The following is an 18,598-nucleotide window of genomic DNA, read 5'->3' as shown; positions in this document are numbered from 1 at the left end:
TCACACTGTTATATTTAACCTTTCACATCTATATTAAAAAACTGCACATTATATTTAAATGTGTAATTATTAAGAATAAAATACAAAAAAGGAAGGATCACATGAAAACTGACATTTATTTGTAAAACTTTCACCTGTTTTATAAACATCTTGCACAAAAATGGAACAATTAAACAATAACAGAAAATTCTAAAAAAGCACCACCTTAGTTGCTAGTATAAGATGACAAAAATGGTCAATATTTTCTTAACTACAAAAAATAAAAATAAAAAATACAATTATATACAACTAGCTGAGCCCATCTGCTTTGCCAAGGTGAACTTATATTCCCAGTGGTTCACTTCAGTGTATTTACTGTAGTATTTGGTGCTGGTGCATTCATCATGGTGTAAATTGTGAGCATTATAACACTTCTTTGTAAACAACATTAGAAGTTTCATCATTCTCGACAAAAATAATTAAATTCTCAGGACTGCTAACTCGAGAACCTGCTACATATAACTTCCTGTGCCTGAAACTTTTCTTAAATCTAAACCTGCATATCTAAGGGTCTGTTCCTTGAGGACTTTATCTTCATCGCAAAGCAAACTCTTATTGAAAATCGTAACTGTTTGAATGCAAATGGATAGTGTGAAGTAACGAAAGTTATCTGAGAAATGAAGGCAATTTCTCCGATACCAGGACATGTAAATATCACAGCTTCTATCATATTCGGTTTCAACAATTTTACTTGAAGCCTAGTTCCGTTGCAAAGATTTCAGAGCAACACCTATAATAGGAACACCTATTTTCAATTTAATTTAATGACCAAGTAATCCAGGTGGATTAAGCAAATTTAAAAATTCAATGAGAAAATGCACTGCATCATCTACATCCACAGGAGTATCTACTGATTTGCAAATACTAACAGATCCATTAATCCTATTAAGAATCAACTTGTTCATTAATGACATGGCATCATTTCAAGATGCAAGGATAGCTCTCCCTGAACCAAGAAGGTGATTTTTCTGTATATCATGCCACAGTGATGATTTCTTAAGGCAGGCATTCACTTTGTCTGCCCTGGTTCTGCAGGATATGATGGATAGTATTTGTTAAAAATCACCAGCAAATAAAACATTCTTCGATCGTCTGATCTGATATCCCTCAGTGTTCTATTGACCGCTTCAAGAGATGTTTTATGGGACATTGTACATTCATCCCAAACAATCAAAGAAACCTTTTGTGATAATTTCGAAAAGTACTTTGCTTTGATACGTTGCACATAGGTGTATCATTAGTCACATTCGTAAGTGGTACTTTGAAAGTAGAATGAGCAGTTTAACCATTTTGGAATAGAGTACCTGCTATACCTGATGATGCCACAGATATAGCAGGTTTTACCTTGGCTTCTCAGCTTAGCTAATAACAATTTATTAGCAGTTCTTCACACGTGTTCTTCAATTTCTTTAACTGATTTTTAGGTCGTTACTGCATTCTTTTGTTTTAGCATTTGATGTTAGTATAACCTTTCTCGTCTTGAAGAAGCCAGACAGACCCTAGCTGGCGAAACTTGTCGACGATTATGTATATATGTTTATCAAAATCATGGTCAAATAAAAAATCCAATATAATGTATCATATTTAGTAAAAAAGGACCAAATATTAACTATCAAAATAATAGCAATTTAGTTAGCATATTTTCCCAGTACCACCTGGATCATCCAAGAAAAACAGTTACCCTGATTGATTTTCACAGCTTGTTAAAACATTATGAAAAATTTCAACTTGATCTGAAGTTAGTGACTGTTCATGCCAACTTAATAAATCGCAAGTTGATGGAAGTTTTTTCACTTGGCTATGCTACCAATTACATATTTCGTTTAATCCTTTATCCAAGTGTAAGCAAACAAACTTTGCACCTGAAATATTTTCAGGACTGGGGCAACTCATGATAAAGGTAGTTAAGTTCTGATCACTTGCCTTAGTATCCCATAATGTAAAGCACATATCCTTATGGGTATGTATACTTCCCATAACTTCCACCTTAGTATCACCACCTCTGGGTCTAGTTCCCACTCACGAGACCTCAATAAAGTTCGAAACCTTATTTCGTAGTGATCTTTTTGTACTGGGTAGTGATCTTTTCCATAATGCATAGCATTATACATACCCATAAGGATATGTGCTTTTACATTATAGGATACTAAGGCAAGTGATCAGAACTTATACCACCTTTACCATGAGTTGTCCCAGTCCTGAAAATATTTCAGGTGCAAACTTTGTTTGCTTACACTTAGATAAAGGATTAAATCAAATATGTAATTGGTAAATCACAAAGTTCACTGAAATTGTATGAGGTTTCCCAGATGAAATCTGTATTTAGAGGCAAAGGATTGTTTGGTTTAGAAAACAGAGATCTTTAACACTTTTGTCACTTACTGACTTAACAATTGATTCAGTCTCAGAAATGCCTCACTATATATGGCTTCATTAAACTGAGTCTGAGAATGAATAAAACATTCTTGGTGTAAGATATCTTCAAAAAATGATTTTTGTGAGTTGACCATAGCGACAGAGGGTCAATCATGTTGCAGTGAACCAACAGTGAACAAAAGCCGCAAAGATGATGGCAAGTTTGAAATTATTGTATTGCCAAGACAATCGGACTAGTGAAAGTCATCTTCTATCAAATTCAAAGCCTTACATGCATGCCAGTATGTTGGATGTACTACATCATTTACTGTTCTTAGGTTGCTGAATGACTCTGGTCCTTTCACATGCATCAAGAGCATTTGTAAATAAAAGCATTCAGCATTAGGTAGAATTTGGTAGAATTAAGTTAGAAAAACCTGGGTTTTTCTAACTTAATTCTACCAAATTGCCTACCCCCCCCCCACACACACACTCAGTAGTTTTTCGACATCACAGAAAGAGGAAAAGCCGCAACACCCAGAAAAAGGTATGTGTAAATTTCTATTCCTTATGCTACATATACGTGTTTTGGTACATTTACACTCACAATGCCCTAAGAATCCATGAGTAAATAGCCAATGACCTTTAAACAGGGGCACTCCTAAACTGAAGCAGGCAAAATAGCTGTAATTATAATAGTTTATTAAGAGGAGTAACATGGGAGTTTTCCCAGAAATAATATACAGTATTAAATTTAAAATAACAGGAATATAGGACCAATGAATAAGATGGAATAGCAAGAATAAAGATAAATAAATGAAAATCATAAAAAAATTACTTAAAAATTACAGGTATAAAAAAAATAATAAATAAAAAAAAAGAAAGGGCACAAAAATTAAAAACCTATAATAATGAATGACAAGCAAGGGTTATGATGCAAGCTCTTTCAGAGAAATCGCATGTTGGGATTCCAATTAAAGCTTGTCTATATGTATGCAACTTAATATCTAATTTCAAAGCAGGAAGAAATATTTTTCAGAACATCATACCATAGTGTCTTATACCTTTTATTATGACATCATCAATTACTGGCTCTGTTACTTCTTTGGTATCAGAATTTTCATCAGGTTCAGGTGTACAACAACTATAAAAATAAATAAATAAAATTGCAGCCTCATTAATAATGCTTCTGCAATACATGATTATAAGTATAATTTGAAATATTAATTCAAATCAATAATTTTAATTTGTATATATCAAGTTTAATGTGAAATTCACATTTACCACCTCACAGGCTGAACAATTTGAATTAATTTTTTTGTTTGTTTTTTATTTGAATTCCAACCCACAACACCTTGTAAATCTATAGTATATTTGTATTATGGTGAGACAAAGGGTAGATAAAGTTGGTTTCCCTGCTCAAGACCAAATATGGAACTTTTTTTTCCCCACATCATTTTTTAGGCCTCTAATACACAGGATGGCGATGATTATTGGATACATGTATTCACAAGAATAAAGAATAATTATTTTATTATTGGAAATATTTTGGCCAGAAATTAATTGGCCATCATCAGTGCATCAGCAATAACATAGTGAAACTAAGAACAAAGAATGTTAATACTATTTACAAAGGTAAGCCACAAGCCAGAATGTCACCATACTCGTGGTTACAAAATAAAATATTACAATTAAAACTAAAACAATTTTTAAATAAATGTATATAAATAAAACGAATGCCACAGAATTATACATCTATATAAGGGGGGGGGGAGGGAGAAGAGAAGGGAAGAACACTACTGCTTGCCATTTATTAGGATGAAATATTATCTCTCCCATATTATCTTGGCAATGGATAGACAGTCATGCCAAGTTAAAGTTTGGGGTATAGAAGTGCTTCAGTACTCTCTTTAAATAACTGCTCAAATATAAACTGGCTGACGTAAAAGGTGAGTATTGGATCGAGGATATTGTGGTCAACGTCCATACCTTGCTGAGCAAGGCCAGATTTTTCAGGTTTATTGTTGTTGATATTCTGTTTGCCCCTGGTAAACACCAGGAAGGGAAGAAGAGAGGGACCTGAATCTGTCATGGATGATAACAAGAAGAAGATTATGTCAATAGGGAAGAATGCAGGGACTAAACTATCTTTTCAGGATCTTTGCAATTGCCTCCAAGATGCCGGCAATGTATGGGATAGGGACTCACTGTAGAGATTCAGGGTTCTTAGATTTTAAAATTAAAGATGCCAAGAAATTATATTATTGGTTTAATCCTTTATCTAAGTGTAAGCAAACAAAGTTTGCAACTGAAGTATTTTCAGGACTAGGCAACTCATATATAGAAGCTAATGACTTCACATCACGAGTTGCCCAGTCCTGAAAATACTTCAGGTGTAAACTTTGTTTGCTTACACTTGGACAAAGGATTAAACTAAGAATATAATTTCTTGTCATCTTCATTTTATAATATAAACAAGTGGAAAAATTTCTAACAACTATCTCCTTTAGAGTTAGGCTTGTAAGTGTCCAAAATGTGAGTAAACTTCCTTGGGGTGAAGCCATTCATTTTGTAGTATGATATATTGGAGAGTGCTCAGTTCATGTTTGAGATCCCCAGAAATAGATAACAGATAACATGTATTCTAGAGCATAGATTTGAAGATAACTATTTTTTGGGATGGACGATCGGCTGAATCTTGTGGTGTGTAGTACCTGTGAAGGTGAGTTCATGGTGAAAAGACATTGTGAGTATTCCAAATGGGAGTCCAGGAAAAGAACATTCAGGAAGGATAATTTTCCTTCCTTTTTCTTTATTTATGGTGAAGTTGATGGTTGGAAGTAGGCTGTTGATTTTGGAAGGCTGAGGGCGTATTGAGGAGAATAGGGAGTCACCAAGCTGCTCTCAGTAGACTGGCAAATGCAGGTGACAAAGGTCTTCCCATTATAGTTTCTTTGATCTGTTTGCAGAATTGATTTCTATAGATGAAACAGACTGAGTGCATGACAAAGTTGAACAGTTCAACTGAGTCTAGAGGAAACTTTTTCTGATAACAGCTGGTGTATCAGCTAGAGGTGCACTGGTAAATAAGGACTGGATGTCAAAACTGACCATAATGTCTCTAGGCTAAAGGGATAGATTTTTTATTTTTGTCAGAAATTCTGATGAACTGTTCAGAGGTGCTCATATGTGGCACATACAAGAGCCTAAAAGATGAGCAAGGAATTTGGTTAGGCAATAGATAGGGGCATTTAAGCAGTCATCTATGGGTCTGAGTGGAACTCCTCTGTGGATTTTTGGTAGGTTTTAGAAATGTGGGGTTCTTACAAAACGAATGTTCTGTTTTTTGATGATGTCTTCATCACCTGTCTTTTGGTGAATACTAAAGTTTCTACAGGAGCGATGGAATGAATGTCCAGATATGTTGACAATCCATCAATTTGTTGATTGGTTGGTTTTTTGCTTTTGAACAAGTGAGTCAAACTTGCAATGAAGGATGTGTCTGTTTTTCTTGTAAGATCAATGTCAAGACTGTCTAGATACGTATTAAACCATGTTCAAAAGTTAGTGTGTGTGTAAGATCAAGGATACTGTCTCCTGAATATCGGAGATGTTATGAATGTTGAGAACCAGATCTCTTTTGGCAGCTTGCAGTTGACTGCATATGAGCACATGGCTGCCATTGACGTAAATATGAAAAGCAACCAGCAATAGGATTGTTTATTTAAATTTAGTGCAATTAGGAATTATCTTTGAGTCAGTACTGTCTTAAAGTGGAAATCCTTGCTCTAACTTGTCTTGTTGTAATGAAAGTTTGCCAAGTTTACCAGTGTTCTTGGTCATTTTTGTTTAATATAGAAAATCCTAGGGAATTTTTTAGCTATGTGGCCAGTAGGAGGAGAAATGACTGTGGAAGAATGATATTGCAGGATAAAAATGGGAACAGAGTGACTGATGCAGAGGACATAGTGGAATTGTTCAATGAACACTTTATTGGAGTATTTCATCCTGGAGGAGTCAGTTTTAATGCTAGAGGGATAGGGCAGGTTCAAGGTTTAGAGGTACAGAAGGAGAGTGTGTTTCAAATACTGAGTACTCTGGATGTCAGTAAAGCTGTGGGAATGGATGGTATTTCACCACGAGTTTTGAGAGAATGTGCTAGGGAACTGACAGTGCCTTTGACCTGGCTTTTCAATGAAAGTTTGGCTGCAGGAAAGGTGCCCATGGAATGGAAGGAAGGTAATATAGTGCCATTGCATAAGGACGGTAGCAAACTGGAAGTATCTAATTATAGGCCAGTTTGCTTGTCATCAGTAGTTGTTAAGATCTTGGATAAAGTAGTGAGGGACCATATACAGCATTGGGCAGATGAGGGTGGTGTTATCCGTGAGAGTCAACACGGATTTGTGAAGGGGCGCTCTTGTTTTAGCAATATGCTAGCCTTTTATAATAAAGTTACAAGAGCATTAGATGAGGGAAAGGCATATACTGCCATTTTCTTAGACTTAGCGAAAGCATTTGACAGGGTGCCACATGATAAGCTGATATTTAAGTTGCGGCACATGGGTCTGGATGTCAGATTGGTCAACTGGATTCAGGATTGGCTGTCTGATAGGTGTCAGAGAGTTGTGTATGGTGGGACAGTTTCAAGGAGGCAGAGGGTTACAAGTGGGGCCCCACAGGGCTCAGTACTGGGACCAATATTGTTTAACCTTTATATCAATGACATTGTCAGTGGATTGCAAGGGGATATTCAGTTGTTTGCGGATGATGCGAAGCTGGGAAGGATTATTAGTAATAGTGCAGATGTGGTGGCCCTGCAAGAGGATTTGAATAAGCTAGATAGATGGGCAAATGAATGGGGGGGTATCAGTTTAATGCAGCAAAATGTAAGGTCTTGAGGTTTAGGAAACATCGATGGGATGCTGCATTCTCTATGGGAGGAGTTATACTGGAAGACGTAGGGGAGACAAGAGATCTGGGGTTGATGATTGATAGAAACCTGAAATTTAGGGGACATATTGCAAAGGTGGTGAAGGTAACACAGAGGATTGCTGCAATAATGAGAAGGACACTGACCTGCAGAGATAAAAGGGTTATCATTCCATTGTATAAGTCTCTGATCAGACCACACTTGGACTATTGTTCTCAGATTTGGTCCCCAGGATTTGAAGGGTATAAATTAACTGTGGAAAGGATACAAAGGCAGATAACAAAGATGGTTTCAGGACTGTACCATGTTAGTTATGAGGATCGGCTGAGGGAATGTGGACTGCAGAGTTTGGTGGATAGAAGGAGAGGTGATATGATTGAGACTTTTAAACTGTTGAGAGGTGGTTACAGGGTTGACACTGGGGAGTTCTTTCTCTTGGTTGAACAGCAGAAAGGAGTGATGACAAGAGGCCATCCCTGGAAGTTACGAAAGGAAACTTTTTGCAAGAGGGTGAGGAGTGATTTCTTTGCATGGAGGGTGGTTGAACCATGGAATGCATTGCCTGATGGAGTAGTGAGAGCGAGAACAGTAAATGAGTTTAAGGAGTGGTATGATAGACTTTGTGTTTCTCAGGGGGACCTCTCCTCGATGAGTCTTGATAGACTTTGTGTTTCTTAGGAAGGACCTCCCACGATGAGTCTTTTGACTCCATGGAGACCTGAATAATAATAATAATATAATGCTGTGTCATTCAATCATTTTATTTATCTAAATTTATTTCAAAATTATTTTTAGTTTGTTTTAGCTTTAATTGCAATCTAATTTTATTTTGTAACCACCTCTATAGCAGCACTCTGGCTCAGCTCTGTAAAGAGAAGTAACATTTTTTGTTCTAGCTTCACCTTGTGATTATGCTGATGCACTGATGGTCAATTAATTTCTGGCAAAAATATTTGGAATAATAATAATAAATTATTATTCTTGTGAATACAGGTGTTTAATAACTTCATTAGCAAGGTACAAAAAATTATGCAAATCCTGCTTGCCACAAAAAAAAAAAAAAAAAAAAAAAAAAAAAAAAAACATACCTAAGACCCCGCCCCATTTTTTTTTTTTAATTATGTCCTAATAAGACAATAAGAGTTCCATAAAGTAAATTGATTAGTGGTGCTGTCTCATCATTTGGAGAACAATTTCTTTGAGAACCATTCCAATAAGAAGTCAATAAATAAATGGGAAGAAAGTAAAAACAACGTTGATTTCTTTTTCTTTTCTGAAATTAAATCTTAATTCTCTTACTAGAATGGCTCTTTGTATTATGTATGTTCTTCTGTGTTCTTAAAGTTTTTTTTTTTAAAAAAGATTTTGTATAGGATGTTTTAATTTCATCATCAAATTCATGACATGCACTTTCAAGAGATGTTCAGGATATTCTGATAGTACCACATGAAAAACATTCTAACTTCGTATGAACAATTTTCCTCCAAATCAATCTGTTTTGTTATCTGTCAAGACTCCAGCATTATCAGATCTTATATTTTTGTCTTCTAAGGCACTTCTTACTGTATCAATCCACTTATATCTTGGCCTTCTTCTGGGTCTTTTTATTGCCACCTGAGATTACCTCTAGTAACACATTTCTGGATGCTAACAATGTTAAGATCTTTCCTAATATCCTCATTTTAAATATGATACTGCCATTGAAGCCATCTGTTCATGCTGCTAATCTTTCTCGGGACTCTCATATCTGTGGTGATCAATGAATTGATGGTGATCAATGAAATTCATCTACCACTTGAAGGCATTCATGAATAAGGTAGAATTTGAACTTTGAACCTGATGGCACGAAAGTAGAGATACTAAAGTACATACACTCAGGCCAGAAAAAATGGAGCTTCTCATGTGAAAATGTATGCTAAGGGTTTATGTAACCTAAATTCTGCATTTTATAATCTTATCAAGATGGTCAAAATATTATCCAGTCATATCTTAGGTTTACACCACTGAGAATCAACAAAATCTGGGCTGCCATCAATGAAATTTTAAGAATCTTGTGCAAAAAAAGAATGGTTGCATCTCTGCCTGACCATATGTTTTTGCATGATGTAATGTTCAAACAGAATGGATGTTCTGATAGAAGTAGTTAGAAAATCGGACCTATGTAAACAAGTCAATTGTGGAAAAACATCTAGGTGACTTAAGAAAGTGCAACTTGTCTTTTCTTCATTGAGAGGAGAAAAGACAAGTTTCACTTTCAAACAAGATATCCTATACAAAACTCCATTCAAAAGTATAATCAATTGTATCAACCATTTGTTTAGTATTAATATGCCCTGATAGTATCTCCTTTATTCCAAGAAGGTGACTTTTTTTTATATATTGCAACAATGTTATTATAATATTAACCAGGAAAATACAGAAAGCTATAAAAATGCACTATATTCTACACCTATCTATCTTCTTCTTCTTGCATCTCCAAATGCATTTCTGGTCTACAATCTAGTCTTTTAGTATTTGGTTTCAAGTCTCTTGCTAGTTTATTCTTTTCAGGTCCATTCTATTAACATGCTGATTCCATTTATGTTTTGAATTGTTCCAAATTTCGTTGTCTATAGACAATGAATAATAAAAATAGAGGGGGGGTGGAAATCAACTAGTTTCTTCCAATTTATTAGATACATAATAATAATAGATTTAGTTTAATCCTTTATCCCAGTGAGAGCAAACAAAGTTTGCACCTGAAAATATCTTCAGGACTAAATATAGTGTTGTACTATCTTATCCAGTAAGTAGTGCAACACCAAGGCAACTCGTGGCAAAGGTGGAGCAAGCTACCAGGCACTTCTAACCCAGTACCAGGCACTTCTAACCCAGTATCTCCCATAATGCAAAACACATTTCCTATGTGGATATGTATACTGTTATGCATTAAAGGGATTGGCCATCTACCCAGACTAGTTTCGACCTTTATTGAGGTCTCTTCAGTGGGAGCCAGGCCCAGAGCTGGAGATACCAGGCAGAAGCAGTAGCAAGTCATCTGTGCCTATGGGAGTTGCCAAAAGGTTTATCACCTTTTTTTAAAAATTACTCTGGATGTAGAGAAAGATGTTGAAAATTTATTTATCACTAGGTTAGACTATAATAGATTTAGTTTAATCCTTTATCCCAGTGAGAGCAAACAAAGTTTGCGCCTGAAAATATCTTCAGGACTAAATATAGTTTTGTACTATCTTATCCAGTAAGTAGTGCAACACCAAGGCAACTCGTGGCAAAGGTGGAGCAAGCTACCAGGCACTTCTAACCCAGTATCTCCCATAATGCAAAACACATTTCCTATATTTAGTCCTGAAGATATTTTCAGGCGCAAACTTTGTTTGCTCTCACTGGGATAAAGGATTAAACTAAATCTATTATAGTCTAACCTAGTGATAAATAAATTTTCAACATCTTTCTCTACATCCAGAGTAATTTTTAAAAAAAGGTGATAAACCTTTTGGCAACTCCCATAGGCACAGATGACTTGCTACTGCTTCTGCCTGGTATCTCCAGCTCTGGGCCTGGCTCCCACTGAAGAGACCTCAATAAAGGTCGAAACTAGTCTGGGTAGATGGCCAATCCCTTTAATGCATAACAGTATACATATCCACATAGGAAATGTGTTTTGCATTATGGGAGATACTGGGTTAGAAGTGCCTGGTAGCTTGCTCCACCTTTGCCACGAGTTGCCTTGGTGTTGCACTACTTACTGGATAAGATAGTACAACACTATATTCTCTACATCCAGAGTAATTTTTAAAAAAAGGTGATAAACCTTTTGGCAACTCCCATAGGCACAGATGACTTGCTACTGCTTCTGCCTGGTATCTCCAGCTCTGGGCCTGGCTCCCACTGAAGAGACCTCAATAAAGGTCGAAACTAGTCTGGGTAGATGGCCAATCCCTTTAATGCATAACAGTATACATATCCACATAGGAAATGTGTTTTGCATTATGGGAGATATGGGAGATACTGGGTTAGAAGTGCCTGGTAGCTTGCTCCACCTTTGCCACGAGTTGCCTTGGTGTTGCACTACTTACTGGATAAGATAGTACAACACTATATTTAGTCCTGAAGATATTTTCAGGCGCAAACTTTGTTTGCTCTCACTGGGATAAAGGATTAAACTAAATCTATTATAGTCTAACCTAGTGATAAATAAAAATTATTAGATACATATTCAGAATAAAATTATGAATTTGAAAAATGCTTGTATTAAAAGAGTGATTTCTCATCTAACAACTCTTATTTATACATAGAATCAACTTAAAACTAGATTGTGAACATCGCATTAAGCTATCAGAAATGTGGCTTATTGATGTGTTGTATAACATCTATCACAGCTATGTTAGTCTAACATACACTGACCAAGTTGGTTTGAAATAAGACCTAATTTTTATTACAATGGGTTGGTGAATGCAGTATTTGGCAATTTCTCTGAATCGACATACCCCATTGATGAATTCGATATATGGCACTTTTGTGAGTTGCCAAAGTGCTTGATTTTTTTCACTGGTGGTATGAAATGCTAATCCTGATTTGAGTATCTGCTGCTTTTCAAGCAGATCTCTACAAATCATCCTGTATGTCTGACATAGCCAATACAGCATGCATAGAAAATTTTGTACACCCTTGGTGTCTTGAAGGAGAATGAGCTTATTTGGGTGACCGTAGCATCATGGAGACTTTTTACACTGAATACCACACCATGCTGGCCTGGTTGACTGAATGGTTAGCATATCTGCTCTCCAGTCAAGCTGCTGTGGCTTCAAATAATGCCAAGGGGTATGGATGTTTGTGATTATCCTACTAACTCTTTGAAGAAAGGACATCTGCGACCCTGCCACTTCTTCTAGCAGAAGATTTCCCTCCCAAAACCCAATGAGTATGGGAGTGACCATACAGTGTCAAATTGATGTCTCATGTGAATAACTACCACACCATAATGTGTTGCTGTTGTCTTTTTTTTTTTTTTTTAAATCCAATATGTATAAAGCCTGGTTAGTGTTGTTTACATTACACCAAAGCAAATGAGGCTATGGGACAAGTATATTATGCCCTAAGACATGTATTATGCCAAGATTTCTCTTCCTGAGATGCCAGTGGAAAAACCTTGACACCTATGCATGATACCTGCTAACTCACACTTTTTTTTAATTATTATTACAGAGACATCTTTGGCAAGATTGGAACATGCCACAAGGTCTAATGATGTGAAAGGAAGACAACACAACAGATCTTCTGAAAACATCATGGGAGATCAATATCACCATTATTCATTTAATGACTTTCCTTTTCTTTAAATTTGTTCACTGACAAAGCATTTAGAACTACTTCTTGAAATCCATTCTACTCATTTATCCCCTCTCTCTCTCTCTCATAGAAAAAAATAAAATAAAATAAAATAAAAAAAAAACCAGCAGTGCCCATGTCCAGTCTTATGCAACTTCCAGATGTGATACCTTGTTCTCTTGATTCATGTTATGTACTAAAAAACTTCTGCATATACCTCTTTAAAACCACTTTAGTAGATTATGGTGTTTTTTTTATCATATTCCTTCACCTACCAACCATATTTTATTACCCACAAACCTTTATCTCTGCAGGGAAGCATTTCACAGAATAAAGATCATATCAGTCGTTAAGAAGGATAATCCCTCCTCCTATCAAGGTGTTTTTTCAACATCCAAATTATCCTTTAAATTATTCTGCATTGTGCCTTGTAAACTTCAACTTCCTGTCTACCATCACTCCTAAATCACGAACCGCGATTTCCTGCAGCCCTGTTTCATCTCTACAAAATAATACAGAGGAGCTTGTAGTTTTTTCATTCCTAAGTGCAAAAATTTACACTTCTACACAAATGTCAGCTATTAACCTCTGCCCGAACTATTAGTCTATTTATATCCTTTATTAATTATTGCTATTCCCAGTTTAAATCAGCAAACAACTTGATATTCTCCTTCAAGTTATTCCCAATATCATTACTATATAAATTAATGATAACAGTTGGAACCTTGTGGCACAACACTGGTCACCTCAACAGAATTCCATGCAATATCTTTCCAAATGCTTGTATTGTACCCAGCAATATTGTTATATACTCTTTTTCTATATTTTAGTCCCTTTTAGCCTTTAAGGTTAGTCTATACTTAACTCATTGTTCTCTTAAATCTTTCCCCTTTTTAAACAAACAAAATCTTTGGCCTCTGTTAAGTTTAATCACGTGTAGGATACTTAATGACTGGGGCTTTGTCCTAGAATAAGACGCGGTCATTAAAAATATCTTCTGAGACAGTCCACGTGATAAGCACTGACAAATTTATTTTTTTAACTGCAATAGCCAATACCGAGGATAGATGAGACTCTTATCCAGGATGGCTCTCTCAGAGTGATACACAGTAACTAAACTACAGTAAATATCTAACTTCTGTTCACTATATTCTTGCATGCAGTCGTGGTCCGCTTCATTAGATTATACACGTGGGTTCTTCCTGCTATGTTCGATAATAATTTTATGAGTGGCTGTTTGAATTCATATACTAAACCAGATCAGGCAGGTATTAAGAAACATACTTATTAATTAAAGAAATGATACATGAAAGTCTTATTTCTAGGTAATCTGAATCAAATTTTAGTAAGATCTCTGGTTCATTACTACTAATGAAATACATGAACAAATTTGCTTGGACTACCTCTATATGTAACTTAACATTATCTCATCACAAGTTATCACACATTCTACACTCACGTGGTCACCAGTTATATCACTTAACACAACACAATTAATTCATACAAATTAAATAGAGCCCTTCTAGGCAGAGTGTTCTCAAACAAAGATGGATCTATGCCAAGTTTGAGACAGTTCCTAAAGTTCCATATAATAAGTCCACTACACGAATGTTCTTTGGAAAACACACAATTCCTTAACCGTGAATATATAATACAAGAGTCTACATTACCATCTCTGAAATGATACTCGTTCCTTTCTTCTGCCTTGGCTGGGCATCAAGGCTTCTTCTCAGTTTGCTGCTCGTCTGGTCACCTTCGACAACTGTACAGCCAGATTCTCAGCAGGAAGGGTGATATGGCTCAGGAGCTTAGCCAGAATGGACGGCATCTACTTGGTTTTTCTGTCGCACGATATAGCATAGCTATCCTAGTCCAACGAAATAGCTAGCCCTATTCCATATGCTGCGGCAGACGACTCATACCTTCCATTGCCAGCCTGGAACTTCTCCGTAGGTGCGGACTGGACCAACGTCCGAGAGGTCAGGAAACAGGAACCAAAAAGCCTCGAGTGGGGGTTGCTTGAACTTTTTGTTTTCATGCTCTTCCCGGCATTTCTCGTATATCGCAATGCCTGCCAACGCAGTCACGTGGGTTTTCGTCACGCCGTTCAGCTCCTTCCACTACATCGCATGTGCTTTTGGCTTGTTTTCTTAGAAAGCGCTTTAGTTTCTCTTTCTCATAATCCCCCCCCCCCCCGGCACACGTAACACTGGATGGTCAAAGGTGACCCTGGATTCTGACTTACAGATTTTGCTATCTTATGACACATAAATTGGAGGTTCTTAAATTAATTCAATACATTAAATAATTTCTCTATCAGACCCTTATACATAACAAGTTAGGTCTTACAATTTTCTTTCATTTGTCATATAATTTCTTACTCCTACCTTAGTGTTATATACATATATATACATTTCCAGTTTATGGCCAATACACCACATTCTCTGCCCATTTTCAAAGAGAGTTGTTCCTGAATAATTAAATGGTAATTCTTTTTCTTGGTTTATTCAGGACACAACATAGGTCCCTCCCATCTAAGAAAAAATTTTACATCTGAAAAATTCTTTTACAGCTTTCTTCTTCCTGTTTTCTAAATCATTCCCCTTAAGATTTGTTTTTCTATCGCCCATTTTATGTCTGAATAAGATACGCTTTGTAGCTTTCTTAGCTTCCTTATTCTCATGATCCGTGTGATCATGAATTCTTTGCTCCCTTTTCTTTCTTTCATGTCTGGCACCTCATTTTTGTTTGAGGGAGTTTGTTGAGGTGTGTTCCTCATCCTTACAGTTATCTGCCCTAGTCTTCATGCTTCTTTCATTCTCATATTCGGAAGCGACCCTTCGATCAGTGAGTACCAATTTGCCTATTTGATTAATGGTGTCAGGATCCTTTGAACAGGCAGCCTCAACCGATATAGTTGTGTTGCATGCAACAGGTTTAGAGCCTTTGTCTGAGAGTCTCCTTTTACTTGCTCTCTGGGATCCCCACTTTACATGAGCACTTATTGCACTTACGTTTTGTGATTCTTCCTTACTCGGTTTTCTCACATTTCTCTTTCTTCCCATAAGGCTCATTTCCTCTCTACTGTGGTCGCATGTAAATTTATATTTTTTCAAACAGTCATTTCCTAGTATCAGTTTTGGATGTGGGGAAAAATCTCTTGGTAAGACTAGAGTGCCAGGCATACATGTTAAACTCAGGCAGCTTTGCCTTTACCCTTATAGAATTATTCACGTGAACTACCACTGGGGATATCCCAACTAGCTTTATGGTTTCCTTTAGGTATTTCACTTTGCCCTGTGCATGTGGTTCCAGCTCCCTCAAGAGGCTTTCTGAGATAAAGGATGCTTGGGAGCCTGTGTCCACCAAGGCTTTAAATCGCCTATTGCAGATTCGTCCTTCTACATAAATACCAGGGAATTGTTTCCGACCCTTTTGATTTCTTTCCCAGGTATCTCTGGTGCATGTGGGACCTATATTCTTTCTGATATTCCCTTCTTGGATTCCCTTGTCTGACATAACATTTTCGTGCAATGTGCCCCAGTTTGTTGCACCTGTAGCACCTTGGGAGCTCTGTGTGATTACTCTTGTCATAATCTCCATCCGAGGACAAAGGAGCATATGTGTTATCTCGAGTGGATAGTTCTGCCAACTTTTGTATTATAAAGTCCATTTTGTCTAGCACAGGCTTTTGTAGCTTTTCTACTTCTCTGTGAATTAGTTCAGTTGTTCTCACATCCTTAGTGATGCAGTTTTCCTGGGACTTTGTAGAGTTTGTCATCAACTGACCAATCACATTATCGAGGCGTTCCATCATGGGTTGATGAAGTTTCTCCACCTCTTGTTTAATTATCTGGTGAACTTCGCTAAGGTTGGGATTGTTAGCAGTAACCTGACAAATTGACTCTGTTCTGTTTTCCTCACCGGCTTCTGTGCCTTCGGTCTCTCTTTCCTTTCTTGACTTTCATTTACAATTCTAGGATCCCTATTGTTATCCCTTTTTTCTTGAATCATGTTGAGGGATCCAATGCTGACTGCGGGACATATGTCTCCGATCAGTTGCTCTCTTTCTTTTACTGCTGCATAACACTCTTTCAGGTTTGATATTCCCCTTCCAAAGGCTGTTTCTCTCAATTCCCTTTTCAGGCCCATCCTAAAGTGCTGGAAAACCATCCATTCCAAGTGGTGTCTGTCTTCACCTGGGATGTTCAAGGTATTTGAGAGAGTGAGTATTCTGTCATGAAAGCCAGACACACTCTCTCTATCTCCTTGTACCATCTTTTGGAGCTTCCATAGGTTAGGCCCTACATTCTTGACTTTAGAAAATTGTGAGATTAAGATCTCTTTAAATCTGTTGTAGTTGAGTGTTTCCTTCAGGGTCGGGGATGAATAGAGATATGTTTTGGCCTTCTCCACTAATTTGCTGCGTAGCAATATGAGTAGCTGGAAATCACTCCAGCGGCCAATCTTTCTTAGTTCTTCAATGTATTCGAAGAAGGCCACCACATCATCATCAGTGTCTTCCCCAGAATATTGTGGGAATACCTGTGCAGGATTTATAGATCTAAAAATTTCTTCGTTGTCTATGTTGGAACTTGTAGGCAGAGACATGTTGGTATTTTGGCTCACAATAAGATGTTACTGAAATATTCTAATACACTATTTTTCTCACTAGTCTTTTGCCTGCCTGATATGAATTCAAAGACCAACTCACTGTGATTGATCTATTTACTAACTTTTGTTTTCGGGATCGAATCACGTCCTGCTGGCTCACTGCGCATTTGTTATATACTCTTTTTCTATATTTTAGTCCCTTTTAGCCTTTAAGGTTAGTCTATACTTAACTCGTTGTTCTCTTAAATCTTTCCCCTTTTTAAACAAAATCTTTGGCCGCTGTTAAGTTTAATCGTGTGTACGATACTTAATGATTGTGGCTTTGTCCTAGAATGAGATGTAGCCATTAAACATATCTTCTGAGACAGTCCATCTACCTGATAAGCATTGACAAATTTATTTTTTAACTGTGCCAGCCAATACCGAGGATAGATGAGACTCTTATCCAGGATGGCTCTCTCAGAGTGATACACAGTAACTAAACTACAGTAAATATCTAATTTCGGTTCACTATATTCTTGCATGCAGTCATGGTCCGCTTCATTAGATTATACACGTGGGTTTTTCCCGCTAAGTTCGATAATAATTTTATGAGTGGCTGTTTGAATTCATATACTAAACCAGATCAGGCAGGTATTAAGAAACATATTTATTAATTAAAGAAATGATACATGAAAGTCTTATTTCTAGGTAATCTGAATCAAATTTTAGTAAGATCTCTGGTTCATTACTACTAATGAAATACATGAAAAAATTTGCTTGGACCACTTCTATATGTAACCTAACATTATTTCATCACTAGTTATCACACATTCTACACTCACATGGTCACCAGTTATATCACACACAATTAATTCATACAAATTAAATAGAGCCCTTCTAGGCAGAGTGTTCTCAAACAAAGATGGGTCTATGCCAAGTTTGAGACAGTTCCTAAAGTTCCATATAATAAGTCCACTACACGAATGTTCTTTGGAAAACACACAATTCCTTAACCGTGAATATATAATACAAGAGTCTACATTACCATCTCTGAACTCGTTCCTTTCTTCTGCTTTGGCTGGGCATCACGGCTTCTTCTCAGTCTGCTGCTCATCTGGTCACCTTCGACAACTGTACGGCCAGATTCTCAGTGGGAGGGGCGATATGGCTCAAGAGCTTAGCCAGAATGGATGGCATATACTTGGTTTTTCCATCGCACGATATAGCATAGCTATCCTAGTTCAAGGAAATAGCTAGCCCTATTGCATACGCTGCGGCAGACAACTCATACCTTCCATGGACTGGATTGATAGGCACAGATGAGGCAGTGAGAGTGTCAGAATTGGA

The 18,598-nt window shown here is 36.8% G+C and overlaps 1 protein-coding gene across 2 annotated transcripts in view; it reads right to left on the bottom strand.

The window, feature by feature from the left end:
* RIOK1 (RIO kinase 1) overlaps positions 1 to 18,598 on the bottom strand; it is a 220,935-nt gene that overhangs the window by 180,949 nt on the left and 21,388 nt on the right. The window contains exon 2 of one of the 2 annotated variants that reach the window (XM_090404720.1): positions 3,444 to 3,538. In XM_090404720.1, the coding sequence (XP_090260846.1) occupies positions 3,444 to 3,538 (95 nt within the window). The remainder of the gene's footprint in view (positions 1 to 3,443; positions 3,539 to 18,598) is intronic. The other variant, XM_090404721.1, reaches the window with a different exon arrangement.

Source organism: Typopeltis vanoorti, chromosome 15 (assembly GCF_054136105.1).
Source record: "Typopeltis vanoorti isolate ZY-2024b chromosome 15, IOZ_Tvanoo_1.0, whole genome shotgun sequence".
In the NCBI taxonomy this organism is placed as follows: Eukaryota; Metazoa; Arthropoda; class Arachnida; order Uropygi; family Thelyphonidae; genus Typopeltis; species Typopeltis vanoorti.
Note: the sequence above shows the minus strand (reverse complement) of the source record. Positions and strands in the feature narration are given on the sequence as shown.